General features: G+C 50.7%; 1 protein-coding gene across 1 annotated transcript; it reads left to right on the top strand.

The window, feature by feature from the left end:
• Nucleotides 1-939: 939 nt before the first annotated feature.
• KLHL12 (kelch like family member 12) lies at nt 940-25,289 on the top strand. Its single transcript, XM_064398828.1, has 12 exons — nt 940-1,055; nt 1,285-1,482; nt 8,213-8,366; nt 9,164-9,381; nt 12,448-12,597; nt 14,241-14,355; nt 16,878-16,984; nt 17,866-18,061; nt 18,756-18,914; nt 20,091-20,189; nt 23,237-23,423; nt 23,713-25,289. Exons 1-12 carry the CDS (start codon nt 972-974, stop codon nt 23,837-23,839), a joined length of 1,794 nt encoding a protein of 597 aa, XP_064254898.1. The 5' UTR covers nt 940-971; the 3' UTR covers nt 23,840-25,289.

Here is a 25,289-nt window from a genome sequence, read left to right as displayed (position 1 = left end):
GCCAGGATAATATCTCAACCTCGGTGTACAGATTCCTTAAGTCACACTCTGTTCTACATTTAGCTGGGAATTTATCTCAGGTTGTTGACAACGACTCTGTACCTGACTGTATGTATGGATTCAGGTTTTAAAATTCATCCCCAGGCAGGCTTGGAAGCAAGCTGGAGGGCAGGAGGGGAGCGGAGGCGGCTCAGGGCTGTCAGCTGGAGGCGATCTGCCGGAGATGTTGAGCTGTGTGTGTGGGAAGAGCTCAAAAATAGTATTAATTTAAAAATCCTGGGATTCTAAAGCAGGCTCCCGGTGCCTGGCTCCCGCAGCCCTGGCAGAGCCATTCCAGGGGTTCGCCCAGCAGGAGCCACACCAGGCAAGGAGGCAGCTCGTGTACCCTGCGCTCTGTGAGGGCTCTGCTGCCAGAGCCCCGCAGCAGGGAATGGAGAATCATGGAATCACAGGATCATTAAGGTCAAAAAAGCCCTCTAAGATCGGGGAGTCCAACCACTCCCCCGGCACTGCCATATTCACCATGAAACCATGTCCCCAGGGGCCACATACACGTGTATTTTGAACACTTTCAGGCATGATGATTCCGTCATTCCACGCCCTCTGCCCTGGGCAGCCTGTGCAAGGGCCTGACCACCCCTTCAGGGAAGGAATTTCCCCCAGTATCCAACCTGACCCCCCCCTTGAGGCCGTTCCCTCTGCTCCTGTCCCTGTTCCCTGGAGCAGAGCCCGACCCCCTCGGCTGTCCCCGCCTGTCAGGAGCTGTGCAGAGCCACAAGGTCCCCCTGAGCCTCCTTTTCCCCCGGCTGAGCCCTTTCCAGCCCCTCAGCCGCTCCCGCTGCTCCGTTCCCTTCCCCGCCCTCAGGGCTCCGCCCGCGGGGGCCGCTGGGGGGCGCTGTGGGACCCGCCCCGCGCTCGTTGCTCGGCAACCGCCCGGCACCCAGGGGGCGGGGCGCTCTGCGCGCGGCGCGATGACGCAATCAGAGCGCGCGGCGCGGGGAGAGGGAAGGGCGGGGGGAGGCGAGGTGTGCGGGCCGGGACCTCTCCCCGCGGCGGTGAGTGCGGCCGGGCCGGGCCGGGCCGGGCCGGGCGGGGCAGGGCGGGGCCGGGCGGAGCCGGGCCGGCGGCCCCGGGCGGGTGTCGGCGGGGCGGGCGCGCCGCGGGGTCGCGGTGGGCGGGGGCCCGGGCGGGGCGGGCGCTGAGGGCGGGCGGGGCGGCGCGGGCGCAGCGCCCCCTGTCGGCGGCGGGCGCCGTGCCATGTGGCCGTGCTGGCTGTGCCCGCAGGTGCCGCGCGCCATGGCCCCCCCCAAGGACATCATGACCAACTCCCACGCCAAGTCCATCCTCAACGCCATGAACGCCCTGCGTAAGAGCAACACGCTCTGCGACGTCACCCTCCGCGTGGAGCACAAGGACTTCCCGGCCCACCGCATCGTCCTGGCCGCCTGCAGCGACTACTTCTGCGCCATGTTCACCAGCGAGGTCGGTGCTGCCGCCGGCCCTGGGTGCTCCGTGGGTGGAGGAGGCAGGGCCGCCCAGTGCTTGGGCTGTTCGCTGTTGAGCTGCTCAGCAGCTGGGCCAGGATCCCCCCGTGGGGGCCCAGGATCCCCTTGTGGTGATCCTGGAGTCCACCGGGTACTCTCTGTGATTGCTCAGGATGCCCCCATTGTGGTTCTTGATCCCTTCATGGTGGCTGTGGGTGCCTCAGGAACCCCCATGGTGGCCCTGGATTTCTCCATGGTGGCTGTGGGTGCCTCAGGAATGGCCCTGAATTTCTCCATGGTAGCCCTTGGTCTCTGTGAATCTCCCCATGCTGGCCCTGGAGCCCTCTGGGTTCTGTCCTGGTGCCCCTGGAGCCCTCTGAGATGATTTCCATGTCTTATGGTGGCCCCAGAGCCATTTACTGTGACCTGGTGGGGAATTAAGAGGTTGTGGCAGGGAATGTGGCCTTGATTCGTGGTCTGCTGTGACCACCCTGTGCCCAGCGAGTTGCCAGGCTGAGCTGCCAAGCCGGACAGTTCTGATACATGTACTTGTTTTTCTAGTGGTGATTTGTGGTTTCTGTGGTTCCGGGCATCTCTCCTGCCCTGGCGCAGAGCTGTGGGAGCCGTGCTGGGCATTCTGGGCAGCCCTTCCAGTGCAAGGGAGGGTGTTTGATGCGGGCTCTGGCTGCCCTTGGCACTGGCTGAGGGCTGGGCCGTGCTGCTCCCCTGCCATGGGGGTGTCACTGGGGCTGGGGTGGCTCTGAGCCCCAGGTGCTGACCCAGCTCATCTCACCTGTGAGCACCTTGGCTCTCAGCCCCTCCTGTGAGGCTTGCACTACCTGTGTGCAGTTTCCCTGAGTCACTGACAGCACGGCTTCAGCTGGAGCTGGCACTCGCTGTTGAATGTCAGATGCTTTGCCTGGCTTTGTCTTTATAAGTTGGAGTCAATCTTTGCAGCTTTTACTTATGGAAGATGCTTTCCTTATCCTTCCACCTTCCTCCTGAGCAGGGAGAAACATTGTTAAGTAGCTCACAGGTCCTAAAGCCCTCCCTGCTAGCCCAAGAGTCATTGCAGCATTATTTTTTCTTTGTCTTACCCAGGCATGAAGGCTGTGGCAGAGCTCTCTGTGTGCCCACTTATCTCAGTGCTGTCAGGGCAGCTGACAGCACTGTTTACAGTCCTGTGCAAAGAAACCAAAATGATGCATGTGTGGCCTGACCTCAGACCAATATATTTTTTGTCCATATCTTCATGAAATTTGTAGATTCATTGGGTTTGTGCTCTTGCTCTGCATAAAGAAAATGTAATTAGATGAAGAAAACACACAAAGCAAATGCAGTCCCTGGAGGCTGAAGTACTCTGTTCTCCAGTAGTCTAGGTGCTCAGCAGTACAAGGTATCTCTGCTCCTCTGGGTTTGCCTCCATGTTCCTGTCCCTGCTTTTGACTTCTGGACTTCGTCTAGGCAGCGTGCAGAGATCCACTCACTCTGTGTGCTCCAGAATGTTCTTTGTGGCTGCTAACAAAGGCTGGGGCTTGGTGTGCTTTGGGTCTGAGCTGAGATGTCTCTCCTTGCTTCGTTACCCTCATGTTCACTGTAACATCTTGGTGACCTTCATTCAGACATGTGAATCTTCCTGGGAGATTAAATTCTTCCTGGGAAAACAGCTGTTCTCAGTGGGCAGAATTGCTTGCTCTCCCATGCTCCCACAATGCCTCTGCTTTAAGGGTTTCTTTTCTTTTGCTTGGTTTGTGTTTCTTCCAAACTTGCTTCTTTGTTATGGAAACCCTGCAGTGCCCAACCTGCCAAGGGGCACACAATTAGGGAGTGTTTGTGGGAGAGCTTCCTTCCAGGAAGGGGCAGCTTGGTAACCTCAGAGTGGACTTGTGTCCTGTGTGTGCCAGCGACAAGTGTGCCTGTGATGGGACAGGGCTTGGATGCTCTCCAGCCACTTGTGGGTGCAGGGTTTGGCCAGGCTGGGACTCCAGGCAGCTCAGAGTGTGTGTGGTGTCACAGACTGACAGGCCCTGCCAGGGCTTCCTCAGCACTCCATTGCTTGCCTCCTGCAGGTCTGGAGGCTGCTTGGCTGCTCTGATGGGCCAGGCTGGGCTGCACGAGGCTTTGTTCAGAATTGATCTTGGGGTTATGCCATGGCATTCCTGGCCTTTTCTCCTGGGGTTATGCTGCAGTATTCCTGGTGTCACATCTGTGCATGGCCAGTACAACACTGAGACTGTCAGCAATACTGTTGTCATAAAGAACTGCCTTTGTCTCTCTGTGTCTCAAGTTTCCTTCCTTCTCTCACTTAGATTAACATTCTAAAAAGTTCTCAGTCTAGCTTAGTATTAATTTCTTCCCATTTTCTGTTCCCATTTTACAGCATGAGAAGAAGGCACTGATCACCTGATGAACCCCAAGTTTTTTACAACACTTTCTTTTACCCCTTTTGCTGTGCAGCGTGAGAGAACTGAAACACCATCAGTTTTACCTGCAGGGTTGTTCCTTGTAGTAAAAATTGCAGAGCAGTTTTATCTCCCCTGGATCTTGGCTGTGCACTGGCATTTGTCTTTGTTTGTCTAAGTTAACATAACTTGGGATCTTTTAAGAGCTGATTTCCACCTCAGAAGGAAACTGTTCTGTCTTCTCTTGGAGGCTGTGTTCTAGAAATTGAAGGGTTCCTTCTCCTCAGAACAGAGAAATGTTATTCTGAAAGTAAACAACTGGTGTTCCCAGGTTCTTACATGGTCAGCTTCTCTGTGCTGTAATTGCTCTCCAGGGTACAGTGAGCCACACATTAGCACTGTCATGCCAGCATTTCTCTCCCTCTGTGAGAAGAATTTGAGGTTTATGCCAGAGTACTTTTGTGTATCTGCATTAGTAAGGCAAAAACAAGAAGTAGCCTTGGGTAAGAAAGGAGTTGCAAAATTTTAGACCCGTTCTCCTGCGTGATTGTCGTGGTTTAGCCCCAGGCAGCAGCCAAGCCCCTCAGAGCCCCGTGCTTGATCCCCCACCAGCAAGATCAGGGAGGGAGTCAGAAGAGTAAAAGCTGGAAAATTTGTGGCTTGAGATAAAGACAGTTTAATATGGAAAGCAAAAGCCACACATGCAAACAAAGCAAACCCAGGAATTCACTCCCTGTTTCCCATGGGCAGGCAGGTGTTCAGCACAGAGAGCAGGGTTCCAGGACACGTAACAGTGACTTGGGAAGACAAACACCATCACTCCAAACATCCCTCCCCTCCTTCCTTCTGCCCCCCACTTTATACACTGAGCATGATGTCAAATGGCCTGGAACATGCCTTGGATCACTTTGGGTCATCTGTCCCAGCTGTGTCTCCTCCCAGCTTCCCAAGCACCCCCAGCCCCCTTGCCAGCCTGGCAGTGTGAAAAGCAGAAAGGCCTTGGCTCCTTGTGAGCACTGCTCAGCAATAACAAAAACACCTCTAGTATCATCCCTACATTCAGTACAAATCCAAAATACAGCCCCATGCCAGCCACTGGGAAGGAAATAAACTGCCCCAGCCAAACCCAGCGCAATGATTTATGAGTGGAATGGAAAAAGCAACATTGTGTCTCACAAAAGAGCTGTAACCTGCAGCCCCTGCCTTAAAGCTTTCAGCGGCTTGGGCATCTTGAGATAAAACTCCTGAGGCCTCCACATGACTCTCCTTGGTTGTTTTCTGGATGCTGCAGTTGATTTTGGGATCTGTACTGCTGCACGCTTCCTATGTATGGGCTATTTTACTCCCTTCAGGGTGAGTGAGCAGAGCTCTGATATTAAACAACAAAGTGGGAAACCAGTCTGACATTCTGACAGCAGAGATGTGTCTGGTGCCACTGAACAACCTCAGAAGTAAACAGTGAACACCTTGGAGAGAAAAGCTGCCTGGCCTGTGTGTTGGTTAGCATTGTATGACCATCATCTTGCATTCTGAGTCCAAGGATGTGGCTGCATGGATGGACAGGGACTGTCTTGTGTCCCAGCAGCCCAGCACTGAGCACTGCAGGCAGTTCTCTAATGCTGCACACACAGGCTGAAGAGTCCTCTTGAGTCTGAAAGGCTGAGAGGATTGGGATTGTTGAGTCTGGAGAACACTCTGGGGTGGCCTTCCAGTACCTGAAGGGAACCAACAAGAAAATGGAGAGAGACAGTTTTCACTGGGGTTACAGGAGAAAGGGAAATGGCTTCAAACTGACAGAGTGGGTCCACAGAAGGTCCCTTCCAGCCAAGATCAATCCATGATTCTGTGTTCAGAATCAAGTTGTCTCCACACTGAGACCCTTCTTAAGGTATAATGTTAGGATCCCAATTCTGCATCACACACATTAGATCAAGTTACATTAAATACTTCCTTCCTACTAGGCATTGTTAGCATGTGAGTAAACTGAGCAAAATAACAACCAAGTAGTGGAGTGTAGCAGAAATACAAGGGAAACAGGAATTAATCATCTGTATGGTATTAGTGTTTTCCTTGTGGTTTGTGTTGTGGTCACCAATATAAAGAGAGTATGTGCATGGCTGGTTGATTGTGGGTCAGGAGCTTCTTTATGAGCTCCAGGCTAATGTGTGAAGAAGTGATGCTTACAACTAGCAGGAGGGCAATAGAAGTTTGTAACGTCTTTGGTCCTAAATATGTATGGTCTATGTCTTCATTTGCTTATTAGAATCATCTGAACATCTTGTCTGATCAGTTCTGAACTTCGGTGGCATCTGTGTCCTTTGTGGTACAAACAGCTTAGTCTTGGTTTGGGAATGTTTTGTCTGGCCCAAGGCAGGAACTGGTTTTAGCTTCTGAATGCAATCCTGGCCTGTCACACAGCAGGTCAGACAGGGTAATTTGCTGTTCCTTCCCAGCTTTGGAAGCCATAAAGATTGTTCACTGAGTCAAGAGATTTGAAAGGCCTCTTCCCTCAAATTCCTTCAAGGGTCACCTTTACCTCATGTACTTCTCTGCAAGTGTATCTCTGCATGATAGACAGCCTCAGTCCCAGCAGACATCTCTGCTGTGTCATGGAGTGCCTCTGCAGGAGTAGCTTCCTCTGCTCTTCTTTTCTGTATCACCTCCTTTTCCCCCAGCTGTGGCAGATGTGAAGCTCAGTGATGGTGCTTTGGCCATGCTTTCTGCTCCCTGAACCTCTGCCCAGCTGGGTGTACCAACTTTGGGCTCATTCTTGGCAAGAGAAGCCACGGGCTTTCATCTGCATTGTGCTTGGTGCTGACTGCTCCAGAAGTCAGGGGCTGGTTTTGCAGCATGCCAGAGGAAGGTCATTACCTCTTGAGGTGCAGCCATGCTGCTGAGCTGGCAGCAACGTGCAGGGTGTGATCAGTGAGCCCCCCAGCCAGTCTTTTGGTCAGGAATCGTTGGGTGCTCTGCCAGCAGCTGTGTGCTGGAGGCACTGAACCATGAAACTGATGCTTTGTGAAATATAATCTGTTTTGTGCAAATTTGATGGATTCACAGAATTTGCTGTTCCCAAAGATTGACCGTTGAGAGGATAATGTTCCTTGGAAAGAATAGTTATTCCAAAATTAATCATAGAGGTGATAAAATAGTTGGGGGACAAAGGCTGGATTGTGTAAGTGCACAAACTGTCATTTTACTTTGTTTCATTTTAGGAATGAAGTTCACCATAAGCTTGAAGAATTAATCAGGAAACTGACGAGTTGAGAAAGCTTTTTCTTTGACTTGGTTTTAGAGAAGAGTGGTGAAGATGTCCAGGTGTTGGAAAGGAAAATTACGTGTCAGTAGAATTGACTTGTTCAGGTTTAGGGCCAGAACATGCGCAGGGGGAAGTTACCAAAGCTCAGGCAGAAGGATGTCCTACTGGTAGGGGGCACAGAGGAGCCAAATTTCTGGACCACAGAGACACTTGGCAAAACTCCCAAAATAAGGGAGAAATTGATAAAGCCAGCTCAGCAGCTGTGCTGAATTGGTAGCTCAGCTCTGAATGGGTAGAAGGTAATTCTGGCAGGGGCATGTCAAGACTGCTGACTCACAGCCACCGACTCCAGAAGTCTCCTGACCCAGAGGAGGAGAAAGACTGAGCATGGGACTAATTAGCATAAGCAAGGAAATCGTTAACCAATGGAAGGCTAATCAATAAGAGAACTAGATGGCTTGTAGCCAATGAACATTAATGCCTTTGTTTGATAAAGTGTATTAATAGTAAACAGTTTTGCCAGTCTGGCTGGCTTCGGGGATTTCGGGGCTTTGGCCCCCAGCCCCTCTCTCTATGCTGAAGTGAAATTACTCTAATACCCAGACTCTGGGTGTGGATTGGCCTCTTTCACACCGGGTAAAAGAACCTGCTTGGGCCAGCACTTGGATGGGGTCTCCATGTGAACTGCAGCATGTCACACACACCCAGCTTAGGGAGGAATTCCCTTGGAGTAAAGCTTGGGGTACTGCATGGAGGAGACAGTTTCATTGTCTTGCACAGGTGACACATGTGATCTCTGCTGACTCAGATCTCAGCTCAGAGGTTTTACTGTGCAGTGTGACTGTCCTTTTGATCCATAAAGAACTTGTGTCTCTTACTCATTTCTGTAAGTGAATTCTGTAGGGAAATTCCCTCCTTCCCTATATCCTTTCAGTGAGCACCAGAATAGAAAGGACAAATCTCTGCTGAAAGCCCTGACAGATCTTCTTTTCAAACCTGCTGAGGGTTGTGGGCTTTCTGATCACATTAATGAAAAATAAAGCTGTTGTCTCCCTTTTAATTTACAGCTCTCAGAGAAGGATAAACCCTGTGTGGATATTCAGGGCCTGACAGCCTCCACCATGGAAATCCTGCTGGACTTTGTATATACAGAAACTGTGCATGTGACAGTAGAAAACGTCCAAGAATTGCTTCCAGCAGCATGTCTGCTTCAGCTGAAAGGTAATTCAAAGATTAGCACAAATTGCATCATTGCTGCTGTTTAGAGATTTGGTTTGTTTGACCCTCTGTGCATGGAAGAGAGACTGGGGGAGGAATGATATTTATAAGTTGTTATGTCAAACTTCTCTTTTCTTGTGCGCTGTGGTCTCACTGGTAGAGGAACAGATCTGGATGAAAAACAAAATGGTAAAACAGGTTCCATTCTTTGGGCTACTGTACTTCTGCAGGAGTATTCCCAAGAGGAATTGTGAGCTGTATAGCCCATAAATGTTACAGCTCAGTTAGATTATTATAATAAGCAATCCTAGATGTCATTTGACCTGCCATCACATTATGTCTGGGTCAATAACAGTCTGGTTGTTGTCATTGCACATGCACCTATGGAGCTATCCCAGACAATTACCCCAAATCCCAGATTACCCAGATTATTAACTTTATAAAGGTTATCATAGACCTAGAAATCTGGTGCTGTGTCCACTAGCAGACACATTAGTGGTTTATAATCCATGAAGCTGAGTACAGCTCACATTGGAGTCTTCCTAGTATCAGATTGATGTCATTTTTTCATTGGAATAGAACAGCCAGAGCTCAAACCAGCCCAAACACATGGTCTAGCTGCTCCAAGTGTCTTCAGTCTCCAAAGCAATACATGCATGTATATGTTTCTGTAGTACTTTTAGTTGTTATTTGGATTGGATTTTCATTATTGCTTAGAATTTTCTTTTCTGAAGCCCGTGCCGAAGCAGTGGATTGGTAGTAAGCATGCAGTGCTCATTCACCCCTCCAATTTTCCGTAGGTGTGAAACAAGCTTGCTGTGAGTTTCTAGAAAGCCAGCTGGATCCATCAAATTGTTTGGGCATTCGGGATTTTGCTGAGACACACAATTGTGTGGATCTAATGCAAGCTGCAGAGGTCTTCAGCCAGAAACATTTTCCAGAGGTGGTTCAGCATGAAGAGTTTATCCTCTTAAATCAAGAAGAGGTTGAAAAGCTCATCAAGTGTGATGAAATTCAGGTAAAACCTGAAAAGTACCATTACTGTGCAAAGCTTTGAAATAAAACATTGACACCAGTCAGTAATTAGTCCACACTCCTGGGATGGACTCCTCACACAGTTCCTGAATTTGAAATTTAATTTTCAGGAGGTGTCAATTTTTATTTTTTCAAGTTTGTAATTTTATTAATACCATGTAGCTTCTCTGTAAGAATTTGTTGTCACACAAGTGTTTCTTGCAAGTCAATCACAGTGAGTTAGTGCCCTTTGCAGAGTTATTGGCCCTTCATTCCCTCCTTCTCCCTGGAGTTCTCTCAATGCCTACATTTCAGAAATAGCTTCAAGCCTTAACTTCTGTTTGCCTGCTGATCTGCAGCACAAGGAATCCTGGGATGGTGCAGGGTGGTCTGACTCTGCCAGGGCTTACAGGGAGATTTAGTTCCCTGAAGGTGAGCTTCAGGAGGGTGTGCTATGTGACTGTGATGTGTCAAATACATTTTTTCCAACTTTTCTATGAATAAGTTGAACATTTCCTGGTAATGAGGGGAGAGCTTGACTATTTATTGAGGTGGATTTTGTCAAGAGCTGATGTCCACTGCAGTGGAAAGGCTTGAAGCAATCACTGCACAGAGTTCAGGGGAACAGGAATGCTTGGAGGCAAACCTGTATATGTGATATCTTTGGTGGGATTCCTGAAAAGCCAGTGCAAGGGTAGCCAGAGCAGAACTGTTGATGTGTTCCTTGAAATTGGTCTTCAGCCATGCCAACATCCCCCTAGTGAGGCTGCTTGAGAAAAAGCATGTGAGGCATTGGTGAAAGACCCAGCTCCAGCAGGGATCTGCAGTGGGGAGGCTGAGTGTGCCTGGTGTTTGACAAGCTGCAGTTTTGTGCTGTGAGGGGCTGAGCTCCTCTGGGTTGCGATGCTACTAGGAGCAGCTTCTGGGCTGAGAGCAGAAAATAATGAGGAGCTTCAGAATGACCCAGCCAAGCTTCTTGGATGATCTGCTCAGGAAAAGTGACATTCCTTGTGGATTGGAAGGGCTGGATCAGACCTTGCAGCAGGCAGTGTGTTGGGCATGCACTATTGTACCTTAAGAAGATGTGACAAGTAGGGCAAGGGAGGGGATTCTCCCCCTCTTCTCTGTCCTTGTGAGTCCTCACCTGGAGTGCTGTGTCCAGGTCTGGGGTTCTCAGCACAAGAAACATGTGAATCTGTTAGAGGGGATCCAGAGGAGGCCACGGAGATGTTCTGAGGGCTGAAGCCCCTCTGCTCTGGAGCCAGGCAGGGAGAGCTGGGGGTGTTCACCTGGAGAAGAGACAGCTCCAGGGAAACCTTATAAAGGGGCTTATAAAAAAAGAGGAAGACTGCCTTTTTGTGTGGGCAGAGAGTGATAGGACAAGGGGTAACACTTTTAAAGAGGAGAGATTTAGATTTGATGTTGGGAAGAAATTCTTCCCTGTGAGGGAGGTGAGGCCCTGGCACAGGGTGCCCAGAGCAGCTGTGGCTGCCTCATCCCTGGAAGTGTCCAAAGCCAGGCTGGACCAGGAGCAGCCTGGTCTGGTGGAAGGTGTCCCTGCCCATGGCAGGGGGTGGAATGGGATGAGCTTTAAAGTCCCTTGCAGCCCAGACCAGTCTGGGAAAAAGAGCAGATGTCTCTCCTGCTGTGCCAGCACAGAGGTGCTGTGTGGAATCGAGAGCATGGTAAGGGAACACCCTCAGAAAATCTCTGGGCTGCTCAAGAACTGCAATGACAGGTCCTCACTGTGATCCTGCATTTAGTGTTACTCATAATTTATCAGAAAACATAAATGATTCAATGAGCAGTAAAACTGTTAAATATATCTGAGGACATTCAGTTCAGGAGGGAATAAATCAACACAGGATTATTGCATTTAAAGAGGAGGTGGGGAAATTGGAAACAATACAGTAGTCTGCTCTCCTTTTGTGAGCTTTAATTGTCCTTCCTCTGTAATTCCAAGAGAAAGAGGCCATTCCAAATTACACTGTAACAAATATAAAACAATGGCGTAGAAGAATGCCTTACATAATTAACCTCTGTGGCTCCCTGCTTCAAAACATTCTGCCTGACAGCTTCAAACTGGATTTCAAAGGGGACCAGTCATAGGCTGGTGGGAAGGCTCAGTCCTTTCATCACAGGCTCTTCTTTTATCTTCATATTTAGTCTCAGTTAACAGACTGTCTGATAATAAATTTATGTCTGATTTCCTTTTACATCGGATGATCTGATAGATCTGCAAAAAGAAAACAAAGTCTAAGTAATATATAATTTATATATATGTGTGTCAGTAATAAGTAATATATAACTCATATATATATATATGTATGTATGAGATTTTTACAGTTCTTTTGCTTTTGGTAATCATAGGTGTCCAAAGCACCTGTGGTTCTCTAACAGGATCAAATTTGCATGATTTAGTCAGTGTAATCCCCAGAAGTGGTGTAAACACCAGCATGTGCTCATCCTAAATGGAGACAGAAATAAACTAGTGATAAAATATAATAAACAGTAGAAATAAACAGTAGCATTCATGTCCTGGGATTCTGCACGCTAAAATACTTTGTAGTTTTTAAAAGGTGGATTGAAACCTTAAATGTACCTGCTCTGGCCAGAGTGTCTGAGGGGCACAGGGCTGCCAGGGCCTAGGGCAGACACTTTGCTGTGCAAAGGGAACATGATTCTAATTATCTCTTTGATGGCACTTTGAATTTTGCAGGATCACAGCTCCTGCTCCAGAGAACTGGGGGAGCTGTCCTGGGAGTTCCCACTGGTCAGTGGATGGAGCTCTCAGCTCCAGGCTCTGCTCCTCACCGTACTGCTCACTGCTCTGGGACTTGGACTGCCCGTGGCTGATCTCAGCTGCAGGGGAAAAGGCAAACTCAGGTTTAAGAAAAAGAAAGTGAGGGAATTCAGTGTGCTTCTGGGGATGTCCCTGAGGGACTTGTAGCTGAAGTGTCCTGCTGCCTTGCTCGCTGTGAAGCAGTGCAGCAGCTGGACGTTGTGTGCTCCATGGCAGTAGCTCCAGCGTTCTGCTGCCACCTGATCAGGACGTGCCTCCTGTGTGCAGGTGGACTCGGAGGAGCCGGTGTTCGAGGCGGTGATAAACTGGGTGAAGCACTCGAAGAAGGAGCGCGAGGCGTCGCTGCCGGAGCTGCTGCAGTACGTGCGCATGCCGCTGCTCACGCCGCGCTACATCACCGACGTCATCGACACCGAGGTACAGGGCCACTCCTGCTCCTGCCGGGCTCTGCTGGCCCCCACAACCTATGCAGAGCCCTTTCTCTGCTGCCGCTGTTTGGTGGCACTGTGCAGCTGTCCCTGCTCAGCGCTGCTGCCACGCTGAGCCGTGTTTGCTGTGCCAGCAGTCACAGCCGCAGGGTGCCCTCTCAGAGCCATTAGTCAGCTGTCTCTGCAGATATCCACAGCACCTTTCTGTTGTCATCTCTTACAGTCTCCAAGTGCTTTCTGCCTTCATTCCTAGGCGCTGGCAGGTCCCCTTCCCCAGGCTGAAGATTGCTGCCATTGATCTCAGGGACGTCATGGCTCCTCAGAAGGTGTTTGAGGTGCAGATGGCCAGCAAGTACCTCTGAGTAAGAAAGACAGCAGCTGTGTGAGTCCTGGACCAACACACAGCCAAGAGCCATGGCTAACGCTGCTGCTTTGTGTTCTGAGATGCTGCAGAGGCAGCCCAAAATGGGGACAATGCAAAGTGACAATTGAGCTTTTAAGTGCAAATTGAATTCCAGACAGGAAGTGACCCCAGGCAAGATTTCAAAGGAAGGCCCAGAGAAGGTCAAACCAGCCTTCAGGTTAGATGGTGGTAGGATGTACTCAAGGGTTACTACCCCTTGTCACCTGACAGGTGCTGAATGGTGAATGACAGAAAAAGGCTGATTTAGCAACAGTCATCTCAGATGTGATAGATCATGGAAGTTATTAAATCAGGACAACCTAATGGGCTGTTGTGTTAGGTTGTGCCAGAGCTAAAGGATGTTCAGTCAGATTATTGTGATCCCTTTCAAACTGAAATTTAAGCTAATGGAAAGGGGTCTGGTGCCAAAACAAACAGATCTGTTCCAAATCCAGCCTGAGACAGAGTGTGTACTGCCCTCAGCTCTCACAGGGAACATGGAGGGTCTGTCAGTGCCACACACTGGTGGCACATCCTCAGCTTGGGGCAGTGTGGAGAGTGGAGCATTGGCCCCATGTGGCTGCCTCCACACAGACACCAGGAGCCTGTAGAGGCTGAGTCTTACTGAAGCAGCATGTACACCCAACACCCAAGGGAAAATGTGTGCTGAGCTTAAGGGAGGTTTGTCCAGGCCCTTGGCTAGGGAAGGGAATTACACAGCACTGTGCAAGGAGATGAGGCTGTCCTTGGGTGTCCCTCACTCTTCAACAAGACCTCAGTGCTCCTGTTGCCTCTTCACAACTCCATGTCCCATGTGCACAGTGATCAGCTAAACAGTTTCATTGTGCTGTGCTCTCCCTCTCTTTTCTAACGGCAGGTGCAGGACAAGTTATGTGGGGCAGATCAAGTGTGGTTTCACTGCCAGTTCCCCTTCCTAGTCATACTTCTGCTGGCTTAAATGGAGCAGAAGTGGCTTTTCCTTAGTGTTCCAATGCAGCCATTTTCTTTAAGGAGCCTTCAGTGCCAGACTGTGAGGATGGAGCCATATCTTCTCAGCTGCAGTCTGGTCTTCAGTTGCATTTGCATTTCCCTGCATACAGTATCTACACCAGGACCCGCACACAAGTCCTTTTCATGCTGTCTGAGCTGATGAGAGTTGGCTTTAGGACAGTTCTTCTGAGGTTTCTTAAAATACATTGCATGTACCAGTGACTCATGTTTCTCCCCAGCCTTTCATCCGCTGCAGCCTGCAGTGCAGAGACCTCGTGGACGAAGCCAAGAAATTCCACCTTCGGCCCGAGCTCCGGAGCCAGATGCAAGGACCCAGGACACGAGCACGTCTGGGTGAGCAGCAGAGGAAGGGACCCTGAGAGGGGCCAGGGCACCGCCAGGTGTGTCAGGCACTTGTCTAATGCCTTGTGACTGTGTGGATGTTCTTCACAGCAGTAACTTGTCATGCCATGGTCCCCAGTGGGACAGAGAGGGGACTGGAGCAAAGGAGAGAGGTGCCTCTTTTATAGAGTACGATTGCTTAGTGCCAGTGTGGGGACTAGCAGATTGCCTGTAATCCCAGGCCCTGCTGTGGCCTTAAAACCAGTTTCCTGAGTTGCTGGTGCTTGCAGATACATTTGTCCCAGCATGCAGCTGTCCAGGAAGTGTGGGAAGAATTTCTTCATGTCTGAAGAGGCAGGTATCAGAGTCCAAAATAGAGCTGTGAGGTGAGTGACAGCTGCCTTACAGTGACAGCAAGTTTCCACAGAAAATTGAACTGGGGAAGGTGCAAGGAGGGAAATGGAGATGTCCCTCTTCCCCTTCAGAGGTGCTTTTCTTTTTCTCCCTAGTTTTGTTAAGGCAAATAAATGATATCTTCCTTTATTTCAGTAACTCCTATCAAGCACAGGCACTGAATTGTTTGGAAAATGCCTGTCTTAGGGCTGTGAGCACTCAAGAGCAACATAAAAATAGGACTGACCTACAGAAGAAGGAAAAGTATTTTACTGGCTTCTTCTGTGCCATGCCTGTGTCCTGGTGCACTTCCAGGGCACTGCCATTGGTGCCAGCATGGACCACTCTCCCTGCAAGGAATCCTCTGTGTGCTGCTGCAGGTGTGATGGAGGGAGATTCCAAAGTCCCTTCGTGGCCACTTTTAGGGGACAAAAAGCTGTTTAACCACAAAAGGAGGAGGGCAGATTAGGTTTGTCAGAGACACACTGATCAGACTTTGTTGGCCTGAAGGGAATGTTGTTATTCTGTTCCTGCATGGTCCAGGCCTCAGCACATTTTGTGGGAATTTCTGTCCCAGTGTACTTGAGCTCAGCCTGTCATGGCATCAGCTTTCCAGTACCTGAAGGGACCTACAAGAAAGCCAGAAAGGGACTCTTCATCAGAAACTGCAGCAATGGGATAATGGGGAATGGTTTCACACTGAAAGAGGGGAAATCTAGGAAAGAAATTCTCCCCTTAGAGGGTGAGGAGGCCCTGGCACAGGTTGCCCAGAGCAGCTGTGGTTGTCCCATCCCTGGAAGTGTCCAAGGCCAGGTTGGACAGGGCTTGGAGCAGCCTGGGCTACTGCAAACTCTCCCTGAACATGGAATGATATGAGCTTTAAAATTTTTTTCCAACACAAACCATTTTGTAATTCTATGATTTTAGAAAAACACATTTTATTTTATTCTTAGTTGAAACACTTCACCTGATAAAGAAGACATTAAAAACTGTTTTAGTCTAACTATACAGGTTAAAACTGCACGTTATTGTTGAGGTTCATCCTTTGGATTCAGCCCTAGCTCTTTTAATTGATTCCATACCATCTGATATCAGCAATGTGTCGCTTATAAACTGTGATCAAGGCATGTATTGACTTTGCATGGGAGGAACTGAAGTGATTGCACTTTTAGCTTTCTTACTGGAAGGGAGGTTTTCCAAGATGTTGGAGCTCTTGTGAATCCTTCCCAGTTTTTTATATTATTCTTCATCTGAGGTGGCAGCTTTTCTGCTTTGTGACAGACAAAGTCTTGTTAATTTTTCCTGCTTGGTCCTTGTGCAATGAAAGGCTGGACAGTCCTGAATTCTAGTAATAAACTCCTTATTCCAGAAAGGGCCCAAGTAGTGAACGGGATCCTAAGCTGTTCTCAACCTGAGACAGAAGCCTGCTTCCAGGCAGTGACTAGAGGGGAAGTTACAACTCTCCAGGTCACCACTGTTATTAGCAGTCGTGGAGGAAATGAGAAAAATTCAGAGAATTCATCTCAGAGAAAATAGAGGGAAGGCAATTTTGAAATAAAATACACAAGATTTAAGAGACAATTCCTGGGAAAATATTTAATTCGTTTTTCAAGCTTCAGACAGCCTGACTTGTTTCTCAGTTACATGGTGAACAAAGTCCCCTAAATCAGGTCTGGATGCCACTTGAGACCAAGAGGAGATTTTGTGTTGTGAGGAGGCTGCAGGGAAGCAGCCATTCTCCTACAGATCCTGTGGGGTGGTGAGAGGTTTGAGGAAAACAGCAGAAAGGGTACAAAAGAAGATATAAAGGAGTGAACTTCAGCACCTCTCTGAGGCAGCTTGTCTTTTCAAAGTGCCTCTGATGTTAGGAGAAACAGCCCTCCAGCAGCCAGCTCCTAACACCTCAGTCAACTGTCTGCCACATGCTCTGAAGAGTTTCTCCCTTCTCTTTCTTGCTGAGCACAGAGGGAGTGTGAGTGCCTGGGCCAGGTTAGATCCCTTCTCCAGAGCTGAGACAAAAACAGGGATTTAGAGGCAGCTGTGTGCCAGAGAAGGCTCAGAGTTTCTACAGGTTGTTCCCCTGAGGTGACCCTTTGGTTGTGAAGGGATTGACTTGGCTTTGCTGTCCCTCTGTGCCTCAGGAGCTAACGAAGTGCTGCTCGTGATCGGCGGCTTCGGCAGCCAGCAGTCCCCCATTGATGTGGTGGAGAAATACGACCCCAAGACCCAGGAGTGGAGTTTCCTGCCGGTAAGGGACTGGTTCTGACCCCCACTGGGCTGACCAGGCTGGGAGCAAACTGATCCTGCAGCATCAGCTGGATAACAATCTCCTTGGGCTGTCCTGTACAATCTGCTGAGGATTTCTGACAGAAATTCTTTAGAGATTTGCATGGAGAATGCTGAAACCACTTCAGCTTGCAGAGTGACTGAGGGAGAGGGGGTTGTTGTGTTAGACCTGATCAGCTGAGCCTGCAGAGACCCACATCTTGGTTGTGGGAGTGAGAACTATCATGTTTCTTAGTGAAGGGGTGTGAAGCTTTAAGGTTAGTGATGATAATTGGAATGTCAATAGGAACCATGTAATCAGTGCAGTCTTCAGGCTGCTGCATGATCCCACTGCTTGCTGTGTTTTGGAGCATAATGGGAAGAGAGAATTCCTGCACTGAGAAGTATTTCTATGCAAATTAAAATCACGTTTATCTGTGTGATGTGGTGGAGAACTGCCTCTTCTTCACTATCACCAGTCAGGGCAGACTCAGTATCACCTGGTGTCCAAAATTCTGATTTTTTTTGGAGGCTAAAAGCTTCATCAAATATTCAGAGTCCCTACTTTTTCCCATTACCAGTGGGAGGCTAACAGATTCATCCCAGATGCATCAGAGGTTATGCAGCAGCACGGGATAAATGACATTCAGTGAAATATATGAGTGCAGAGAGACACGGTCCTGAGAAGAGAGCACAGCAGGGGAGGCAGGCACAGTCACTCGGGCTGTGTCCTTTACATCCATGGTGGGGATGGCAGTGGGCCATTTCCCAAAGGAGCAGCAGCAGAGGGTGGAAGAGCAGGGGGTGGTCTCCATGCCCAGCGCTGTCCCTGTCTGTGACCCTGGTGTTGCTTTGCTGTCCCAGAGCATCACCCGCAAGCGGCGCTACGTGGCCACGGTGTCCCTGCACGACCGCATCTACGTCATCGGCGGCTACGACGGCCGCTCCCGCCTCAGCTCCGTGGAGTGCCTGGATTACACGTCGGATGAGGATGGCATCTGGTACTCCGTGGCTCCCATGAACGTGCGGCGAGGGCTGGCAGGAGCCACAACCCTTGGAGGTGTGTCCTGGTCACTGCCGGGGCAGAACAGCCTGTTCAGCTCTGGCCTGAGATGCCCTGAGCTGCTGTGTGAAGAGTGGGCAGGCTCTGGGGGAGGAGGGGAGCCTGAGATTCTGCCTTCTCATCGCTGGGATGCAGAAATGGAAAACTTGCCCACATATCCTGAGAGGAGCTCTGCCTCCGCTGCATTCCTGCAGCATGTGTCTGTGAACTGGGGGAAAGGGGCTCTCTGAGACATAATGGAGTGGGAAGCTCTGAGGGTGCTGACAGTGTTGGGCAACACTGAGCACATGACACCAAGTACAGCTGTGACCATCCAGCACTGGAGTGACTGGAACATCTGCAGGGAAGGAGTGAATACTTCGGGGAGGTACTGACATGAGGCTTGCCACAGGCAGGGTTTGGGTTTGGGCATGGCAGTGTTTCAGTGGTTCTGCAGCATGAAAAAAAAATAGCTGGATTGTGTGTGTTCTCTTTCATTCATCAGCAAGAAGCAGATTTAAGGGCCAGATGGAAGTTGTGTGTGTTTGTTGGGCCTGTGAGCCAGGCTGAGGAGCCTGGGTTCATCTTGGCTCCCAGTGTGCCCGGTCTGTTTGCTGTGGTTTGCAGTCGTGTTGCAGCTTTGCTGTGTGTGTGAGGGCCCTGGTGCTCTGTGCCCCTGGCTGATGGCTGGGTCCCACCTCTGTCCCTGCAGACATGATCTACGTTTCGGGTGGCTTCGACGGGAGCCGCCGCCACACCAGCATGGAGCGCTACGACCCCAACATCGACCAGTGGAGCATGCTGGGAGACATGCAGACAGCACGGGAGGGAGCGGGGCTCGTGGTGGCCAATGGAGTCATCTACTGCCTGGGTAGGTACCCTCAGCACCTCTGGGAGCTGGGCACAGCCTGCCTTTTACCCAAGTGACCATTCAAGGGCTGCCTGAGCAGCCCCAACCTCTCAGGTCCGTGTTAGAAGAGGTTTAACTCACTGGGCACTCACAGCTGTTCAGTGAGGGCTGCCTGACCTCACTGTGCCTACACAATGGCTTGGACTGCAGCTGCCACATCACTGCAGGGAATGCTGCACACTGCAAATTAAACACAATTTACACACACTGCATTTGAGGGATGCCAGAAGTGGGGAGGATAAGCAATGCCAACTGAGACTTTGTGTGGCCTAGGCAGTGTCTAAATGCCCAGAGATGAAGCAGGTAGCTGTGGGACAGAGGGTGCACCTGCAGTGGTGGCTGTAGTGCTCCAGAAACATATCCTGAGCTGTCTGTTCTCCAGCTTCTTCCTGTAGCGTGCATTTCAGTTTCAGAGCACTACACCAGCTGTGAATATACTGAGATTGCCAGAGGACAGAACACTGAAGCTTGTTCTGTGGATCACCTTCTAGGCCCAGCATTGCACCCACCTCTGTTGCAGTTGTGTTCCTGGGGAGTCACAGATCTTGGCACTGGTTTCATAGAACCACTGAATGGTTTGGGTTGGAAGGAACTTCATCTCATTCCACCTCCTACCATGGGCAGAGACACTTTCCATTAGACCAGATTGCTCCAAGCCCTGCCCTACCTGGCCTTGAATAAACCAACCACGTTCATTCCTCTTCCTCTTGCTGTTCCAGGGTGGATGGCAGCACACTGCTCCTCTGCTGGGGCTGCACAGAGATTTTAATATCTGCTTGTGAAACTGCTCTTGAGAGAGCCCAGCCTACACCATTCAGCCTTGTGCAGCTGCAGCACAGACCTGGGAGCTGCACATCTGCAGGGCTGCACTGCAGTGGCCTCAGTGTGCTGAGGCAGCTCCATGGGGCTGGCCTGGTTTGCTGGTTTGGGGAGGTGATGCTCTCCCACATGGCCCAGTGCAGTGTGGGGGCAGAGCTGGCTCTGGGCTGGCTGCAGGATCCTCTGCCCCACCAGGACGGGCTGTGCTGATGGCAGTGCCACGCCGTGCTCAGGGCCCACCAGCCATGGTACTGCTCTCTGCACAGAAATCTTTCTCCCCAGGTCAGCCTCATGGTTTGCTCCTGTGTTTTGTTTCAGGAGGCTACGATGGGCTGAACATCCTGAATTCTGTCGAGAGGTATGACCCCCACACTGGACACTGGACAAATGTCACCCCAATGGCCACTAAGCGCTCAGGTAAGAGCCCACAGTGTCACCGCTGAGTCAGAAATGACACGGATAAATGAGTGACACACTCCATGCCTTTTCAGAGGGCTAATAACAATTTTATTAGGAACCCATTCCTTTTTATACTCTAGCTCACTACAGGTGGACCTGATTGGTCCTTTAACCAAAACACCATTACCACTGGCTAATTAAGAGGACACCCATCTATAAACAGCCTTATGGGAAAACAACTTATTACAAACATCACCTGTGGATTGTTTAGTATTTGACTATCATTCTTTCTCTCCAGCTCCCTCAGACCAATTCATGGGAAAGCTTGTCTAGCTTTCTCTCTCTCTGACCAGACTGTCACATCCACACCCACAGTGCCTTGAGGTCAGTGTGTTTCAGCAGTCACTGCTGCTGTGTTCTGCTGCCCTGGAGGATGCTCTGGCCCCAGTGGGTGGGTTGGCTTTGAGAAAGGATGATTTTACTGGCTTGAATTCCCAAGAGAAATATTAATTTTCACATGCCTCCATCCCAGGCCAAGGTGTGTACAGAGGAATGCAGTGCAGGGTTACAGGTTACAGGGAGGCAGATGAAATGCTGGGTGACTTCCACAGCTAGGAGCAGTGCCTGGCATGGAGAAGAGCTCCCAGGGCACAAGCTGACCACAGTACTGGGTCAGTGCTCATCAGCTGCATGAGGCATGGTGAGGGCAGGTGTGCCCTGCCAGGCTCCTTCACCTGAGCCCTGCTCCAGGGCAGCACTGCCAGAGCAGTGTCACCCAGCAGTGGCCTTACACAAATGGTGCAGTCACACAGTAATTATCCCCCACCAGCTCTTCACTTGTCTCTCTGCCTGGTGTTCTATCCAAGCTTTAAGTTGGCAGTTGTATCTAGGACAAAAATGCAGTTTCAATCCTGCTTTTGGAGTATCTTTCTGTTTAAATCCTCCTTCATTTCTCACAGGGGTTGTCGTGGGGCTCCTGTAGCTCCTGTGTTGACCTCCTGCTCTTGCTGTGTGCCTCAGGCCTCCTGCCCTGCTCTCCAGGCCATGCTGCTGGGCTGCCCTGGCCCTGCCTGTGTGTGCACACCTGTGTGTGCCTCCCAGTGCTTACAGTTAGTTACATGCTTGGACCCTCTTCCAAATCCCTTTTGAAGTTGCTTTTTCTCTGCTTCTTTCAATAACTGGCCCTCACAGTCAGGCTGGGCAGCACTGCTCCATGTGATCCCTGTGCAGTGGTCCTGGCTAGGGACAGGTACTGGCTACTCAATAAAACTGAGCTCTGTTGTAAAACCACTTCCATTTTCTTGTGCTTGCAGTGGCATTCACCAAAATCCCAATCTTTAAATATTTATTACTGTGACAGGGATATTCCTGCTAAGTGTTGGTTTATCTGCCAAGAATGGATTTTATTTAGGAGTTGGGCACTTTCCACATCCAGGAAGGCCATACATATAAGACACAGATAAAATCTGCAGGTTTTTCTAGGTCAGAGGCACTGTGTGAGGTCAATCCATGAATCTGTAGGAAGCTTGAGGATCAGATGGCTTTCCTCAAGGGGCCTGCTTTGGGCACCAGAGAAGGCTGACTTTGGACAAGACCAAAAGCAGAGTTCAGGCTTTCTACAGCAGGTATTTCCTAGGTCTGTGCTCCCCACAGGAGCTGGAGGCTTTAGTGGCTGTGCCTTGGCTGCAGCATGAGCTCCTTGGTGCCACAAGCCAGCAGGAACCTGGTGAGGCTCTTGACCCCAGTACTGGTTCACCTGGTTCCTTCCTTGGCACTGTGACCTGGAGAACCAAGATCTGAAATGTGGGTGTGCCCAAGGGCCTTTCTTTGCTCAAGTTTTTGTGCTGCCACTCTGGTAATGACACCCCAACTACTCACATCTTAGGTGTGAGTGCTGCTGACCTTGGACCCTGCAGGATTTCTTTTGTCCCCAAAAAACCTTCTAAGATTTATCCACGTGCAGGTGTTTGAATTCCAAGACCAGGACTAAGAGTAATCTAGCTTTATTCACAGAGATAATTTCCTCCTTGTTTCTTTAAATCTCTTAGGACAGGTTCTGGAGAGAGGCTACCTCAGAGACCTTGGCCACGTTGCATTGCTGAACCAAATTTCCCTGATTAGGCCTTGGTTTGGTCTCTTCAGCCAAAGTTCCTGGAGAGCCCACTGGGCCAGCCTGGCCATTCCCAGCTGTTCTGGGGCTCTCAGCAAGGACAGGCAGGCAAAGGCAGGATGTGTTTAGGGGAACAGAAGGTCTCTTATGCTATATTTGTAAAGAAACAGATCCATGCCAGGGTAGCTGGCTCATTTCCTTCAGGATATTCATTAGTGCAAGAGTTCCATGTGGGTGGTGACAGCCTGACAGGGCTGACTGTGCAGGAGCAGGAGCCCCTGAGGCCACTGAGTGCATGGTAATGTCACAGTGTCCTCCAGTGCTGTACCTGAGGGGTTGCCAAGGAGGAACTAAGGCTGGTGGGGGTTATTCTGGTTTCATAAACTCCCAGTGGGAGCAGCATATTATGATCTGCTTTCACTGTGAAAACACCTGTTCAGGCAGCTGCTCCAGCCACCTTTGCCTCCACAACAATGTAGAAACCAGTTTTCATTTTGTCTTCCAGAGGAGTAATGTCAGGGAAATCCCTCCTCCAGCTTTGCATGGAGCAGTGTGCCCCTACTCTCCAGGAGCTGGGTGACACCAGGGACTCAGCAGCACCAGAGGACCCTGTCTCTGGCTGACAGCCCCAGCCAGCTGCCTGCCAGCAGAGCGGGCCTGGTGCTGCTCTGCTCACACACCTGTGGTCAGCTGTCAGCCCAGGTAAACCTCCTGTGCTGCAGTGCTGCCCAGCCCCCCATGCCTCAGACTCACCAGTGTTCAGTGGAGTGAGATGTTTTCATGTTTCACATTGGAGACAACAACAACAGAAAATACAGTTATCAGCAATTTTGGGGAGGTACAAGCGTAAAAAATGTCCAGTGGAGAGGGAGGAATTGACCTGTTCACCTTGTGGCAGCGAGCCCAGTGCTGCCGTGTCACTCGTGGGTGTGACTGTGCCACCTTCCCTCCGCAGGGGCTGGCGTGGCTCTGCTCAATGACCACATCTACGTGGTGGGCGGGTTCGATGGCACGGCACACCTCTCCTCGGTGGAGGCCTACAACATCCGCACCGACTCCTGGACCACGGTGACCAGCATGACCACGCCGCGCTGCTACGTGGGGGCCACCGTGCTGCGGGGCCGGCTCTACGCCATCGCCGGGTAAGCCCAGGGCCCTGCAGCTCTGCCTGCTCAGCCAGTGACCCCCGGGGACACAGCTGCTGCCCCTTCCATGGGCCTCTCCTCTGTGAGAGGAGACACCCACAGGGTCACTGTGCCCAGCCAGAACAGGCAGCAAAAAAGGTCCAGGGCCCAGGCAGGCAGCAGACAGCAATGGCAGCCTGATGCAGGGGTTATAATTTGGGCTATTCCAGCCTCCCAGGAAGAGCTCTGAATGCCTCAGCCTCTTCCTCCAGCATCACCCTTCATGTGTAACTTTCTGTCCTGGCAGATACGATGGCAACTCCCTGCTGAGCAGCATCGAGTGCTACGACCCCATCATTGACAGCTGGGAAGTGGTCACCTCCCTGGGCATGCAGCGCTGCGACGCGGGGGTCTGCGTCCTTCGGGAGAAGTGATCAGGAGGGAACTCGCAAAGAAAAACATTCTAAAATGTCTCGGCTGGAGGAAGAGTCCCAAAATGATTTGCAGTGACTGTTCTTGAGAGTTGTGGATGCTATGGGAATAGGCACCAGAACAGCAGCTTTCTGTGCTGCTTGTGACTAGAGCATGTGCATAACTGTGTGATCTCAGCAGTCATTTGAAATCAGGGGCTCTGTGGGAAGCTGGAGGAAGGGGATGAATGGGTCAGGAGAAGCTGCACTCTCTGCTGTTCCTGTGGCTCAGTCTGTGGGCAGAGCAGAGTTGCCCCAGCCTGGTCTCAGCCAGCCTGGTGACCCCTCCCAAGGACATGTACATAGCCCTGGGTCACCTGTTCAGCCACCGCAGGACCCCGCGGGTCCTCGGGTCGCTCTCAGCCGTGTGGATGTGTGAGGGTGAGTCCAGCTGCTCTTATGTTCCAGCTTCAAATCATCGTGTACATCCTGAATGTTCCGACGTGCTCCCTGAGCACACGTGGCTGCAGAGCCAGGCTGGGTGACGTGAGTGAGGGCCCTGCACTGTCACTGTGTCTGCAGGGTCCTTGCAGCGCTGCACGCAAAGGAGTCGAAGGTTAAAGCTGTCAGCTACTGTGACCAGAGCCTGAGGCCACAGGGACAGAGGCAGGGGAGGAGCTCATTGCCTGCCACAGAAGCATCTGCAGTGTTTGTGCTCTCGATCAGGTGCTCAGCAAGGTTCATCACATCGTGTTTCCTCAAAAAGCTTGACAGCTCCAGCTGCAAATGATGTGTGGCACCGGGAGCTTGGCCGTGCCTGTGCCCCACCCTGTGAAGAGGCCACCTGAGCTGAGGCCAGGAGAGCAGGGACACAGTGGCTGCTGCCCACCAAGGTCCTGCTGGGTGAGTCACTGGGGTTTGTCCCCAGACAGGCCTGAGTCCAGCACACCCAAGGCAGCCTTTCACTCAAGTTCATTGTGTTGGTTTTCCTTTTATCTAGGATTTTTCTGCTTCCAGGGCTGTTCTGGAGTGACATCCAGGATTCTGTTTTGCCCTTTGTTCTCAGCTGTTTATTCCCCTGTCTCATAACTCCACATCCTGTGACACTTGCTATCCCTGGCCTGCCCCATGAGCCCAGGTGAGGCTCCACCAGTGGCCCACAGCAGCTTGTGGAGCACTCCCTGCTCAGCATGTCCTGCCTCACTGCGTTCCTGGGAGCACGGGCTCCCCTCTGCCATCAGCTTGGCCCCACAGTGCCTGGGCTCCATGTAGTGCTGCTCGTTGAGCTTCCTGCTGACTCCTTGCTTGGGGACAGGGTGGGATCAGGGACGTGGTAGCATGACCTAATTATGCACTTTCAGCCAATGCTCTGACCTTCTGCGTTTGTTTCTATCACACAAGTGTTCTGTGGTTTCGTTTCCTATGTTTATTTTTTAATGAAAGTATAAAGAATAAAATATTTCCTGAGCCAGTA

The sequence above is a fragment of the Passer domesticus genome, chromosome 25 (genome assembly GCF_036417665.1).
Source record: "Passer domesticus isolate bPasDom1 chromosome 25, bPasDom1.hap1, whole genome shotgun sequence".
Classification (NCBI taxonomy): Eukaryota; Metazoa; Chordata; class Aves; order Passeriformes; family Passeridae; genus Passer; species Passer domesticus.
Note: the sequence above shows the minus strand (reverse complement) of the source record. Positions and strands in the feature narration are given on the sequence as shown.